Source organism: Typopeltis vanoorti, chromosome 12, assembly GCF_054136105.1.
Source record: "Typopeltis vanoorti isolate ZY-2024b chromosome 12, IOZ_Tvanoo_1.0, whole genome shotgun sequence".
NCBI lineage: Eukaryota > Metazoa > Arthropoda > Arachnida > Uropygi > Thelyphonidae > Typopeltis > Typopeltis vanoorti.
The window spans coordinates 67,903,276-67,919,038 of NC_143560.1; the positions used below are offsets into that span (position 1 = coordinate 67,903,276).

General features: G+C 33.5%; 1 protein-coding gene across 1 annotated transcript in view; it reads left to right on the forward strand.

Annotated features, from left to right (window-relative positions):
- The window catches only part of LOC150100865 (uncharacterized), a 583,033-nt gene that overhangs the window by 117,355 nt on the left and 449,915 nt on the right, over positions 1-15,763 (forward strand). The window contains exon 7 of the mRNA XM_090401746.1: positions 8,993-9,098. Within this exon, the coding sequence (XP_090257872.1) occupies positions 8,993-9,098 (106 nt within the window). The remainder of the gene's footprint in view (positions 1-8,992; positions 9,099-15,763) is intronic.

Below are 15,763 nucleotides of genomic sequence, written 5' to 3' on the forward strand. Positions count from 1 at the left end.
CATGCAAAATGCAAAGAACCATTATAAGGGCTTTTCATCGTATGATGATTTGCGAGGTTTCATACGAAAGCGATAGGGATCCTTCCACGGAAAGATTCCTATCAAAAATGTGACCGGAGTACACAAGCAGTTAACAGACCATAATACTCGTACACTGGTCTCGTAGCGTTGGTTGACTTGTCGTAATTACAACTAAATCAATCTTGCTGAACACACTCTTTAGTTACTCTGTTTCAAGAGAAGAGCGAAGAAATTGTCTGCCAACGAATTAGTATCTCTTTAACATTAATGATTTCACAGATATTTGTAATTTCTATAACACAACATCCAGACTACTAAAATTCAACAACAAAAACACAGCAATGCCAGGTAATCAACCCAACTAAAGTTTGTAAATCGTTTACATATAAATCCATAAATTGATTGCTGACTGCATAAATAAAATTTTCATTGCTAACTCAAACGAACAATAATAGTACTACTCATGTTGATAATCATAATGTTAATCATAAATTCTGCAAAGTAAAACTTGTTTCGTTTATTAAATGCGTACAAAGAATAGTAATGCGAACATAAAATTAGTGTCGTGTGCTACTTTGTAATTTTATGTCTATAGTAATGAAGAATCGCAATATCCCAATCTTTTTGTGAATTCCAGCGTACAGCTTTCAAACGGTTTATTTTCATAGCCAACTTTTGATTAGCGTTCTAAGCTAAACTTAAGTGCAATGCTTCAGGATAGGTCACCTAGTGAATATTCTCACTTCCATTATTCTGTCAAGTATGCCTGGAGTGATCCAGATTACGGAACAACCCCCCCCCCCCCAAAAAAAATCTTTCAAAACCTTGCAGTTCTACTCCTACAATTCGGTTACAGTTCCACTCTTATTAACAAAAACTCAATTATCAGTTTCCTATTCGGACTCGGATAACAAAGTTTGTGTCCTTACTGAGATTCTTTGGCTAAAAAAGAGCACAGTGCTTCATACTGTCAAATTAATTTTTTTTTTTTTTTGCTATCTTAATGCCACCAACTCATTCTAAACTTCTTGGTTTTGTTCCTTAAAATCTTTGTTTAATCCAAATCAGTCTCTGCTAATTACGAAGTCGCCTTGCTCGGAGATTTTAAAGTTCATAATTACAAATTCACTCCATAGTAGAAATGCATTGATCTAACAGGTAAAAGTTGCATAAATATTCGCTCTCATCAGCGATTTCACACACATTGCTCTTCCAGTGGCTAATAGAATACAAGATAATTCTAAAGGCATTTCTGTTATCCTTGATCTCCTCTCAACATTAGTTCCCCCTGTGTGTATTGTTCCTGTCTTCTGGGTAATTGTCACAACCTGGTGATGATTTTTCACTTATGGAGCGCTACAAGCACAGTCTTGATTTTGGGTTATTTGGTACCAGAGATTACGATAATTTGAGATTATCGTAATCTCTGTTCTTCATTTCCTTATTCATATATTGTATTCAGTGCCTAGTCACTGAGCTAATTCTAAAAATATTTATTTCCGTTGTTTCGCTTTAAATTACCTATTCTCTCTATTTTCTAGCAAATATAGCAAGCTGTTCAATTTGATGGTCTGGAACATCATACTTAGCTGTAACTGAAATCGCAATTTCCAGCTTCTGTTTTATTAGAGAGAATTTACAGTTCGTTGCATCATTAAACTAATTTTGAAAAGGCAAAAATTAGGAAACTTAAATCATGTTCAAATGGCAATCATATTTTCTGTCTCATTGCTTGCTAAGACATTGGCTTTAACTTTTGTCAAAAACCTAGTTTGCATTTAGATGATTGTAGCCAGCATTGCCTACGAAGAGCACCTACGGTCACATATACTTTTCCCCTCAAATTCTGCATTAATGATTTCGTGAATCTCTTCCTGCCATGATAAACACATCGAACTGAAAGCTTTCTTTGATTTTTCAGTGGCACGGAATTTTAGCCACTATGAATATATCAAAAAATGAATAAATAAAATAAGAGCTGCTCTCTTGATTGGATTACTCTGATTGTTACTGGCTTGTATTTCATGGGTCTTGTTTTGTATTCCATTTTTTTGCGTTCTGCCATTAATCTAGTATTGATTAATCCATTAGCTTCAGAAGTATATATTCAATGTATTTAGAGGCATAGAGATAAACAGATATTCGCTATTCAAATGATTGTTCCATAGTGAATTTTCTTATTCATGCTACCCACTTTTTGACAAATGTGATGAAACAGTTTGGAGAAGCTTAAATGGTTTCAAACGGTTTTAAGTTTCTGTAAACGTAGTAACGATAATTTTCCCTATAGAGAAATTCGATATATCGCGCCATTCATGATCGCAGATCACGAATAGTAACCAGAGATATTTCTATAATTTGGTGACTAAAATCCGATGATAACCTACATGAGAACTTGAAATCATGAATAAACTAAAACAAAGATTTAATCAACAAAGATTTACAACAACAGATTATTTTTGTATTTCTTGTTGTCCATGAATTAAATTACAGCACTTATTTACTTCTTTAAATAATTAATTTTAATTGTCCTTAAATGAGCAACCTATCTGGTTCCTTTAGGAGTCAGAACTTAATTACAAATGTAATTAAGTTATATCTTTGGGCATGAGTATATTTCATCGCCCTGTAAGAGACCACTGCCTTGCTTATTGGAGGCTTGAAATGGCTTGAAAAAGTTCCATGTTTGGTCTCTGGAGCAGTTTTTTCGAATTACTTAACCTTAGTTCACGATAGTAATGTACTATTGGCTTATAACCTTTCATGGGTGGAATTCACATTAAAAATGAAAGAAAGAATTGATGTCTACGTTTCATCATCAATTGAACTGACATATCGTCAGTTCAATGTATTTCTGCTGCTTGCTAGATAAAAAAGCAACATTTCTAATTCTAATTAGCATTTATTTTTATTCATATATATGTGTTCTCTTGACCATTTTATTACTTTTTGCTGTTTATTTTGTTGTCTTCACAGTTCCGGATTAAATCCTGTGGAGGCCCCTAGGCAGTCGAAATCTCTCCCCCCCCCCTCGAAAATTATCTCCTAATACGTTTTTAATTTTACCAGCCAACAATCTTAATAAACCAATTTTATTACACAAAACAAACATTAACAATTATTAATGTTATTAAACAAATAAATATATTATGTTATTAAACAATAACACAGGCCTACAAAATTCGAATCATGAAAAGTTGTCTGCAAACTATTAACTGTTTCTGATTTATTTTTGACCGCTGATTTCAAATATCTCTTCCATTTTTCTCTATCACGTAAGGATTTTTCACAAAATGGATCTCAATATTACAGTAAAATAGCTTTGAAACGCATTATATTAAGTAAAATAACAGGATTTAAAATTTTCCGTAAACATTTTTGGAATGAAAGTATTGGAAAAAAATGTAATTAAAGTAATTAAAGATTAATCTTTAGTGCAAACTTTATATTTCGTTGTGGTGTCTTTTTCTTTTTTCTTCAAAGCTTCTTTTTGAACTTTTTCTGTGAAACTCTTTTCCCGAGTCGTCTCTGTGCAACATCCAGCAATAATCCCCCATCATATTGACATTCCACCTGCCCTGTTACCTTCTTTCCATCTCCTTGATGTCTTGGTGGAATCGCTCTCCTTGCTCTTCGCTGACAGTTCCCAGATTCTCAGGAAAGTAGTCTAAATGAGAGTTGAGAAAGTGCACCTTTAAGCTCATGGAGCATCCCAAATCCTTGAATTTCTATTGCATGTCTTCCACAATCATTTTATAGTTGGGTCCTTGTGATTTCCTAAAAATTTTGTCACCACCTCTTTCAAAGCTTTCCACGCTTCTTTTTCAACAGTTGCCATTTTTTCTTGAAACAGTTTATCCTTCATAAGTTTTCTGATGTCCTGACCGATAAAAATATCCTCTTTCAATTTTGCTGTAGATAATCCTGGAAATTTTGCACAGATGTATTTAAAATACTGTACTCTCCTTCTTTCGACAAAACCTTGAGAAATTGCTTTCAATCCCAGCTTTATGTGAAGAGGGAATAAAAAGATTTTTTCCCCGAGCAACCAAAGTTTCGTGTAACACATTTTTACTTCCAGGTTCTAATGTGACTGTTTCTGGCCATTCTTTCTTGATCCAATGTTGCTCTCGATCTCGGCTGTCCCATTCGCACAAAAAACACGGGTATTTGGTGTATCCTCTTTGTTGTCCCAAAATCAAAAATCATTACGAACACCACTTAAAACACAGTTAAACGAATTTTAACGAATGACATTAACACTATTACATGACACTACGTAAAACATTAAAAAATCACAAACGCATTAAATTAAATCTTAACACTAACTTAGAAAATATGCCACCTTTCAGAAATATGATAACCTTAGTAGTCAACGACTAAAGTTCAACTAAAGAATCACACAAGAAAATGTAAGTATCTGTGACAACAGGAAAGCCATCCGTTATCTAGGTGAATCAGATTCAAAGTAGCCACCTTTTTATTTGTATTCCTCCCTTTCTCTTTCCTATCTTAAGAATGAGAAGTTTCGTGGAAATTTCTTTATTTACCATAAAAAGGCAGGCACTTCAAAAAATCACTTATACAAGTAATTAGCTGTAAATAAAGGAGAATGAAAATAAATACCAATACGCTGAATTTAAAATCCAAATACTACTAATAAAAACGATAAAATTAGAAATTGGGTAAAATTGGTGGGTGATGGAATTTTTTTACTATTTTTTCTGAACTCAGTACCTAAAAATCTATGAGAAATTGAGATTCAATTATTACTTCTCAGACAACTTTTCCATCGCAGGCCTGTGTAATTATTAAACATTATTAAACAATGTTAGGCAATATTATTTAACAAAAAGTAAGGGATTTTTAATTTTAATAAACAAAACTTTAAACAGTTTTTGAATAGTCGATGCTTTGTGCCTTGCTTTGGGCGAGGCTATGCTATGTTTTCACCATTATGGTAGAAATTAGATGGTGAAGTTAATCGAACTTCTTTATAACTCAGAAAAGCTAACTAACTTGGAACTTCTTTGGGAGATGGACCGAGTCCTTGACTCTTAATCTCTTCATCTGATTTTAGCTTGTGTATGAGAGGATTATTGTGGGTAAATTATCCGCTCATTGTGAGCATTGTAAGGCTGTATTAGCTTTATCTTGCGATGGAGGATTTCGATTTTTTATGTTTGAAATGATCTGAGGGTTTGTAGTCCCTGTTGAATTAGCTGATTTGGGTGATTATCTGTGTCTGTGAAGAAGTTTTCTGCAATGCTTATCGTGTAGGTCTTGATATCTGGAAATTTGGCTTTCTGGTGTAACTGAAGGTTTCTCATGGACCAAGGGGCATTAAATGCCATTTTTAGGCATTTGTTCTGGATCGTCTGTAATCTGCTGATGTTGCTTTTAGCTGTGTGTCCCCAGGTTGGTGATGCGTAGGTGAGTTGTGGTCTTATTACTGATTTATAGAAGAGGATTTTTTTATTTATGTTTAGGAAGCTCTTCCTATTCAAAAGTGGATATGGCTGTGCTATTGTCTGACTTGCTTTGGCGGAGATACTATTTATGTGTGTCTTGAAATTTAGGCGTTTATCAAGATGAACTCTTAGATATTTGGTAGAGTTGTGCCAAGGAATGATTTTTGCAAACATTTGTATGCTTGTGTTCGGTTCTGCTTTACGTCTGGTGAAAAGTACTGCAGAGCTTTTTCCTGGATTGATGGCAATGCGCCATTTGGTGTACCAGTTCTCTAATTCGTTGACTGCTCTCTGTAGCTTGTTTGTGGCCATATGTGGACGGAGGATCTGGCTATGATAATTGTGTCATCGGAATAGAGCTAACTAACTTACGCAGACGTCTGGTATATATACTTGTTGGGGTTCTCGAAGCTTCTACTCGCGAATATTCTACTAGGATCTGGAGTCGGCGGGAACTCGCGACACATTAACTCACAGAAAGCTTCATTTCTGGAGGTTTCTCTCTCGCGCGTGCTCTAGTGGGAAAACATGAATGTAAAGTTTCGTTTCTTTAAGTTGATTCATTTTTTTTTATCTTTTGGAAACAATTCAAGAAAGCTTGATTGTAATTTTCTTTAAAGATCAAATCAATATTATTTTGATCCGTTGTCGCGGGACTCCTAAACGGCGTGGGGCCCATTGACAGGTGCTTATTCTGCCTATTTGGTAATCCGGCACTGTGTCTTCAGGGTTTAAAACGTAACTTCCTGGGGAAGAAATCTTATTTTCATGCTTAAGAGACAGCGACTAACCCTAGCGATTAATTGAAAGATAGAATTCTGAAACATTTGCGTTGGTAACTACAACTAAACTTTCTACAAACATAGCATTCTGAAAGCTTCCATGCAGTTATATTTGCTTAAAGAAATGTCGTTTGTAATTAAATCTCAGATGCATTTCACCCACTTCCGTTTTAATGCGAAACAGTGAAGAGTCATTTGTGGAAAGGTTATTATTATTATTATTATTATTATTATTATTATTATTATTATTATTATTATCATTATTATTATTATTATTATTATTATTATTATTAAGAGAGATTTCCAGAGAATCAAGGACTCATCGATGGAGGCCACATACTACACGCACCAGCTATCATACTTGTTCTTGAATTCATACACACTGCTTGCACACACAACATCTAATAGCAATCCATTCCAAACACGGACCACTCTATGAGGGAAAACTAGATTCCCCCCCCGCTTCTTGGCAGCATTCATTCTCAGCTTCCAAGGATACCCTCTCGTCCTTTCCCCACCGTCCATAAAAATTCCATCGACTGAAGTCCTGCATGCCTCTTTCAGAAGTTTGTAAGTCTCAATCATATCAGTCCTTTCTCCTGTTTGCTAGTGTCTGCAGTCTACAAATTCTCAATCTGTCTTCATAATCAGTATTCCACAATCCTGATATCATTTTTAACACTCTCCTTCGCACTTTCTCTCTCCAATATATCAGAATCGCAACGGAAACGAGGAGACCAGACCTGCGCACAATAATCTAAGTGCGGTCTTATCAAAGCCTTGTAAAGAAGCAAAATGACTTCCATAATTTTACATGTCAAAGTTCGTTTTAGTATTTTAATTATCCTTTCAGTTGTATTTGCAATTTTTGCCACATGGCCGCTGAACCTCAACTTCCTATCTACTAACACTCCATAACCTGATTAGTTTCTTCTAGTATAATCCCACCAATATAATACGACATTGGATATTTAATCACGCAAAAGTACATGACTTTACGTTTACTGACATTGAAATGACACACATTTTCCCATGCCCACAATTCCACCCTATTCAAATTATTCTGCAAGTACTGCATATCAGCAGCATTCCTGATTACCTTGCCTATCTTTACCTCATCAGTAAATAGCTTTATGTCGTCTTTCAAATTCTTCTCAATGTCATTAATGTACAGATTGAATAACAGTGGACCAAGGACTGATCCTTGTAGTACACCACTAGTTATTTTATTTTATTTTAATTTTTTATTAATCTTTGTACTGTTTATGGGCAGTACTACCCTTACATCACGTCCAGACATCTCGTCCAGACTTGATATAGGCCTAAGCCTTTACAAGTGTTTTACCCTATGGCTGTTCTAGTTATCATTGTAGTCATTATCTAGTGGCAACGCCATGCCACTAATGTGCCCTGTAGGGCCCTCAAGGAAAGAACTTTTATATCCTTCTGCGTAAGCCCAAGTTGTTTTAAGTCCTTATAGCTATCTACGCTCCATACGCCATGTAAACAGATGGTGGCGCTGGTAAACCTCGGAGTTGCCCCATGCTCCTCTCATATACCACTTCTTGATATCTTTCAGTCAGCTGTCCTCTTATCCACGCTAATGGTTTATAATACAATCTCATATTCTCCAATTTATGCAACAGCCTTTCATTTTGTATTTTTTAAAAGCCTTAGCAAAATCCAAAAGTATCATGGTATATCTATTCCCCATGCTTAACTCAGTGGTAACATTTTTATAGAACGTGAGCATGTTGCTAAAGCATGACCTTTTCCTTTAGTAAACCATGCCGTTCATTGCAAAGTAGAGATTCTGTGTCGACTGATTTTTGAATGCGAGACCTAACCAACATTTCCAAAATCTTCACCATCACTCCTGAGATACTGATTGGTCGATAGTTGGATACATCGGTCTTTGCACTACCATTGTGCACTGGGATTACTATACATTCTTTCCACTCCTGCGGAATCTTCACTGTTCTGAGGCTCAAGCTTGGTCAAAGGAATTATATAGATCGATATGCTTGAAAAGTTGCATTCCGTGATTAGTGGAATAGTTCGGATTATTCTTTCAAACTAGAGTATATTTAACTGACTGGTTTGATTGCAATAATATGATCTGAACTTTCAAGTGTTTTGATGTTATAATTAAATACTTAATTAAAATTAAAATTTATAATTAAAACTTGCCTATGTGAAAATAAAAACCTTTGTGTCTAATATATAACTACAAATCGGCAATTCAGAGATCGTTTCTAAGTGTGATGACACTGAATTTCTATTACTCCCTCTCTCTCGATTTCCAGACAATACGGGGCCATTCAATATATATTCCTCCCTTCTTCTTATCACGTCACAATTTAAACACAAATAAATTTTTTTGTAATTCAAGATTTTCTGATCAGTTTAGTTCTATTCATGTACTTGATGTTATTACGGCAGTTAATGCAACTGGATTCTGTATATATTCCAAATTTCTTGGAACTATTTAAATTATATTTGAAACTGTAAAATTTAATTTTTCAAATAAAAGAACTATATTTCAAAATATTTCAAAGAAACTATCTCGACTTTGTGACGTGCGACCAGTTACACCTTTCACCCGAATCCATCCCTAAGAGTGTGACTTCCTTTAATGCTCCTAAGATAATTATACAGTATTTCTAATCTGATAAATGAACCATATACTGAATCCCTTTCCCTTTTTATCTCTTTCAGGAAGATAAAGATCTTATAGAGGAGTTCATTGAAAATGATGGACTTGCATGTTTGATTAAGGTTGGATCAAGTGTGGATGCAACACAAAAAAATTATATCCTACGAGGTAAAAGTATAGTTATTTTATTGTGACTAATTGCAGATTTGATATATAAGATATGCGCAAAAAGACCGCCTTTTTGTGTGTGTTTCTTTAGTATGGCAAACACCTAAGTGATTGAATAAGACTGGATTATCCTCTGATTATGTCAGAGGATATTATGAATGAATAATTAACAGGGAAGATGGCATATTCACTTCATCTATCATGAGTGCTGCTGTCCATAGATTTTTGGTTAGAAAATGACAAGAAAGAAGGAAGAGTAGTTTAAAAAGAGGATTGACGATAGATGATTAGGGAATAGTTTGCTTATTTACGTATGACTACAAACTCAAACAGGAAGTAAAAAAAAAGTAACACGAAGGACAGATACTGCATGTTTTTAATTATGTCAAGGAGAATACTTTTGAATGAAAAAAAAATTCTATTGCTTGTTTTTAGACTTGGAAAATATATAAAGATGTGAATAAAATTTTATTAAAGTTTCCGGAGTAGATCATGTTTTTTGTTATCAACATTTACCTTCTGTTTCATGTTTTCCTTTTAGGTTAACTTTATGACTTAATATAGAGAGAGCCGGAACGAATATATATCATAACCATATAATTAGATATCTATATTATAACATGCAAAAGCTGACAACACTTATTGCACAGTAGTGCCGTGTGTGATTAACACTCGCACACTGGTATACAAATACCGTTTAGAAATTGGAGTCTGTATTCTGTACAGGATTTGCAGAAATTCTGTTTAAATTAGGCAAGTATAGACATAGACTTTTCTGAATAACGATGTTTAATCATCTTCTTCTTCCCTTCAATGCTAAATTCAGTTTTGAAAAAAAAAATCCCAGGAAGTTGGATAAGGAGAGTATAGAATAAAAATCGGAGTTTGTCAGAAATTCTTTCGCAGTGAAATAAAAGTGAGCAATATAGAAGTTGTCGTTATACTGAAACAAATATTCCATTTTCTCTGCATCATCCTGTAGTCCCAAGACCATCTGAACACAAAAATGGTAGTTCTCGGTTTAACCTGTCAGAACGAATTCGAAATGGACAGTTCCACGAATGCCAAGAAAACATCAATAGGCATCATTTCATTTTTGAATTGTGAAAACCGACAGAATATTTTCGTTGAGCTTCTTCCCAGCAAATTTTAGCATACTGAAGGTGTCAATGGAAGTTTTTATAGTTTGAAGTAAAAACTTGATGAATGCGTACTATTCATTGAAATTTGCCACTTTTTTTGGTGGAGCAGAAATGATAGAGAACACGATCACAATCTAAAAGGGAATATGTCAACACTTTACTGGCAAATGCTACTGAGAAGAAACAATATTAATGGACCTGCACTACAATCCCATATTTCTATCCCATATTATTTTCCAGCTACTTTCGAGAGAGAGAGAGAGAGAGAGAGAGAGATTCAAATTTTAGTGCCATAGTTCATAAACTTATATATGTAAGATAGCCATAAAAATTCATAAAAGTTTAGGAATTTTAAAATACAGCTCCTTTAAAATACAGCTTCACTTAAAATGTAAAACTATACCCATCCTCCATCCATCCAAATAAAGATGGTACAGTGTTATCTTACTTTTATCTGTAAATTGTCTTCAAATTATTTCCCATATCACGATATTATTTTGCTTTTATTTTTTCTTAAATTGTAGAAGATTGTCACATTTGTTACTGAAGGCTTGGCTTCCATTTTTATTTTATATTGTTGTGAACAATGTAAACAAAAGATAAGTTGTTAACTGTCTTCTTTATTTTCTTGAACCGATGCTGGAAATGAAGACAGTCTTCCTTATATTCACCAGAAATATCACTGGCATAAAAATATATATTAAAAATAACAAATAAATAGATAAACATTCTAGCTAAAATGAAGACAGTCTTCCTTATATTCACCAGAAATATCACTGGCATAAAAATATATATTAAAAATAACAAATAAATAGATAAACATTCTAGCTAAAATGAAGACAGTCTTCCTTATATTCACCAGAAATATCACTGGCATAAAAATATAGATTAAAAATAACAAATAAATAGATAAACATTCTAGCTGAAATGAGAATGCTAAAAATAAAAAAAGCCGTTAAAGACATTTTCTTTAAAATACTGCTGTTTGGTAGATCATGTGAGCTGTTTTATAGAATGGTAACTCGTTAATTAATATTTATTTTCTGTTATACATAACTTTCTTTGTTTCTGATATTACTTTCAACTGCAGCAGAATGACGATGCAAAATCTGAACTATGGACAAATACATGTATATGCCTTCTTCCTTCTCTTTCAGATTAAACGTGATGAAATCATCTAGCATCTTGAGGAAATTAAATATGTCTAGTATAGATTTTTATTTCTATTTCGATCCTCATATATATAAAAGATTTATATAAGTATAGCAAAACGTGACAAACACTTCGAGTCAGCCAAACGTTTTTATTTTTATTTTTATTATTTTATTTATTTATTTTTTGCAAATTCACGACGACTTCTCCAAAAGCTATCTTAACTAACATTGAAATCACGTCATATGTAAGTGACTCATGATGGTATGAAATTTGTCAGACTTCGAATGATGTATCGATTTAAAAAAAAAAAAAACAGTTCACATGAGGTTAGTAATCTTATTACATAACATCGACGTAAAGTAATCCAGGCTTGTATTTTAAATAGGAACTTGCTATTAAAGATTTTGTTAGTTATATGGTTAACAATTAACTTAAGATATTAACGTTAATTTGTATATGTGTGTAATAACATTATATTAAGCTTTTTATTTTGGATTTTGCGAAGGACAATAATGCATCATTCAGGTATGATTATTATTGTATGATGTTGCAGTGAATGTGCGTTTAGGTATATATGAATTTTACCTAATATTGTCTGTTCAAACTCTTGATATTATTAAGAAAAAAAGATACGTGCTAAATGAATACTGTTTACCGATTTAAATCAAACTCAACCAATGGTACCAGAGTTTTTTTGTAAAATTGGTAATCCTTTCCCCCCCCCCCCATATGTTTTGTACGTACTGTAATACGCAACTCCGTGATGTAGAGGAAAGAAAGTCGTCGACTGCTGAGATGGACTTAATGAACATTTTCGAGGGACCCGATGAAAGAGCTCACGGTAAAGATGGATTCGCTCTTGAGGAGGGTGAAGATCGTCCCCCCCCTTTCGGAAATCAGAGCAAAATAAATAAAACAATAATAAAAGAAACCAACTATATGATTTTTTTTAATTTAATCCCAGTGGCATAAGTGGCACATTGCCATGTGGCGAAACCTAGCAGCGCAAAGGAGAGCTAACTTGACACGAAAAATCACAAGGAATAAGTAATACTCAGAGAGGAGGATCAAGCGGGTATCGGACCTGGCGCAGACAGAGGGCCCCAGCTCGGAGGGAACCCTGAGCCCCAACTTTTCTAAATGTAGAAATGACTTAAAGTTTTTTTGACTCTTCCTATTTCTGCTTCATCGGGAGAAAGATTTTCCCTCTCTTAAAAAGGGTAAAAAAACTACCTAAGTACGATTCAGAAGAAAGGTTAAACAGTATGGCGCTATTGTATATGGAACGAGAAGTATTTAATAACATCGATACTTCGAAAATAATTGATGAATTTCCTAGAGAAAAATCAAGGAAACAATTTAGTTAACTTTCTACTCTAACTTAAATATATTTTTTCCTTTTTTCATAAAATATTTTATTATTTTGTTGTAATTTTAATTTTTTATATTTTTGATATATTTTATGCCTGATGTTATTATAAAGAAAAATATATTGCAATATTTTGAAATTAAAATATTAAATCATATATTATATGAGTTCAATTTTTTGTTATAGTGAAGTCCTAGTTCTCTTTGTAGCATATACATATATAAGCACTTTTTTTATGGTCTCCGTAAATTTTACCGCCAGGCATTCCCAGCCGGCTTAATCCGCTACTGGTAATACTATTTATTTAAGACCATATATTTCAGCCAGAATATTACAGGTCATCGTCAGTGGCGACAAAAAGGTGAATGACATCATTACCGAAAATGGCAAAGTAAACGATGTTTCCTAATATGAGTTAACTGACATAGATTGTTTAGAGTTGACATAGGATCTTCATTTTCGCGGGATCGTCTTACATCGATAATACATTCATTCGAAATGTCTCCCGTCCCATCATTTCGAATGTTCCTCTTTGGAACATTCGAAATGACGGGACGGGAGACGCGAATGAACACGTAAAATTTTAATCGGACTACAGACGTCACAACCAGAAACTTCCAAGCCAACGAATATTACTATTTAATGAAAAATAGACGACATACATGATCCATAGACAACTAACGCAATTTGCGATGCACTTCTCACAACGTAATTCTCTGTCTCTCTCTTTTTTTTTTTGTTTTTCCAAGGTCTTTTTTTTTTTTTACCAAAAACAACGAGTTTTAATTCCAAACCTCAGCAAAATCGACACGCACGCACGCACGCACGCACGCACACACACACACACACACACACACACACACACACACACACACACACACACACACACACACACACACACACACACACACACACACACACACACACACACACACACACACACACACACACACACACACACACACACACACACACACAGAGAGATTACATATAAATAAATTGGAAATCTGGGAATATGAAAATTAAAATCTTAACCGGAAATAATTTAACTGGAAAAATTCACTTATGGGATATTATTTAACATACTTTTCAGCAACATTTCATGAGCATCTTCAGATTTTCATTGAAAATGGAAGTTAAAACTGTAATGGTTGTAATCAAGAACAGAATTAAGAAGGAAAAAAAAAAGAAAGAACAATGAGCATTTTGCACAACAACGCGGAGTACTAGATTTATATACAATCAGAGTTTAAAAAAAAACCCAGAAAATTCAGTTGTGTACCATGAATACATTATATAAAATATACATTGAAAAATAATATTAATTGCAAGTATGAAGTATATCTTATCTAATTTCTTCCCAAAATTGTAACAGTCTGAGTTTCACAGACTAGTGTCACAGCTTTCATTATGTAATATTTTTCATATAAATCGGCTTTTATTTAAGAGGTTAGCTTTTCCAGTGAGCGTTATATCTGGAAGAAATGTCATGATGAGCAAGAACACAATTGCCGAGTCACCCCAAAATATCTTATGTAAACTTAATGTTCTTTTAAGTGAACCAGAAGATCAGCAAGTGTTCTTGTATGTCATAAAATGAAAGACTACAGGAGCAAGGAGCATAGAGATGGAACAAAGGAAAAAGAATAAAACTGACCTTTCGGAAAGTAAGGGAAAGTTGCCATTTTGAGAACAGAATGGAAAGAGTTCTGTAGATTTATAAGGAGAATGCCGGAAATTTTTTCTAATAACGTTAGACATACGGAATGAAAACCTTAAAATGTTTTTTTTTTTTTTATGAGGATGGTAAACACTCCAAGTTCGTCGATACTTTCTTTATGAGCTGGAAAAAATAGCATTAGAAAGGAATTCGCATTGAATAACTGAAGTTATAATAGGTTGTAAAAGGACTTCTGTGAAGTTTAAGGGTATGGATATGCATTGGATGATTTAAAGTTTTATTAGTGCTCATCTTTTGAAAAATATGATGATGATGATGATGATGATGATGATGATGATGATGGGATGTTGCATTAATGTTTTTTCGTCTATTGGTTTCCTTTTTTGAAAACTGTAACATACCATCTGGCGATAAGTAAATCCAATAAAGGATGACAATTATTTGTTTTTATTTCAGTATTTCCGGAGTAAACTTGATTATTTAATGCACTGGATAATTTATTATTATAATTATTATTTATTTTATTTTTTAAGGAAGAATGTTTTCTTTTTACATACATTCCATTGACAGATGTTTTCGGTAGTAATTCTGTAAAGCGTCTGTCAATGGAATGTAAGTAAAAAGAAAAACGCATTTCAAAATCTTCGTTTAGATGCACAAATGGAAAGCCAAAAAAGACTATGGGCAGATGTTTGGGTAATTTATATTCGACTTCTTTCTCGGAGGTACTTTATGCGCTTTAAGAAAACAATACATCCTAAGAAGTCTACCAACATGAACAAGAATAATTAGAAATTTCTGAAAATAATTTTCATGTTGTTCTTAAAATTTGATGCAAATGTATAAAAATAAGGTTACGGGAATTGGAGATGCTCGTGCCAATTCTCAAATGCTAATGGATCGAATAAGTTAAAATGACTGATTAATGGTTATTTTAGAAAGTGTGGATTGAAAACCTACATGAATATTTTTGAAAGAGAAGATGGTAGTCATAATTTGAAGAAATTCAAATTTAGCTACTTCAAGAATTTTTTAATTATCATTATTATATTATATTTAGTATCAAACTTATAATGGAACCGAAATTAGCATAAGGTTGAAAATAATGCGGAAAGTGAAAACATGAGACTATCTTAGGTCAAACCTTTGTAGATGATATCTCCTCTTGTTCTTTGGTAACCTTTCCTTCTCATTCCTTCTCTTGATATCATAAGCACTGAGTGGATACTCTTGATATCATCTGAGGTGAACGTGAAAGTGCGAATTCATTCTACGAGTATATCTTTATCAGTGTAGAAATATCTACTCTACCTGTTGA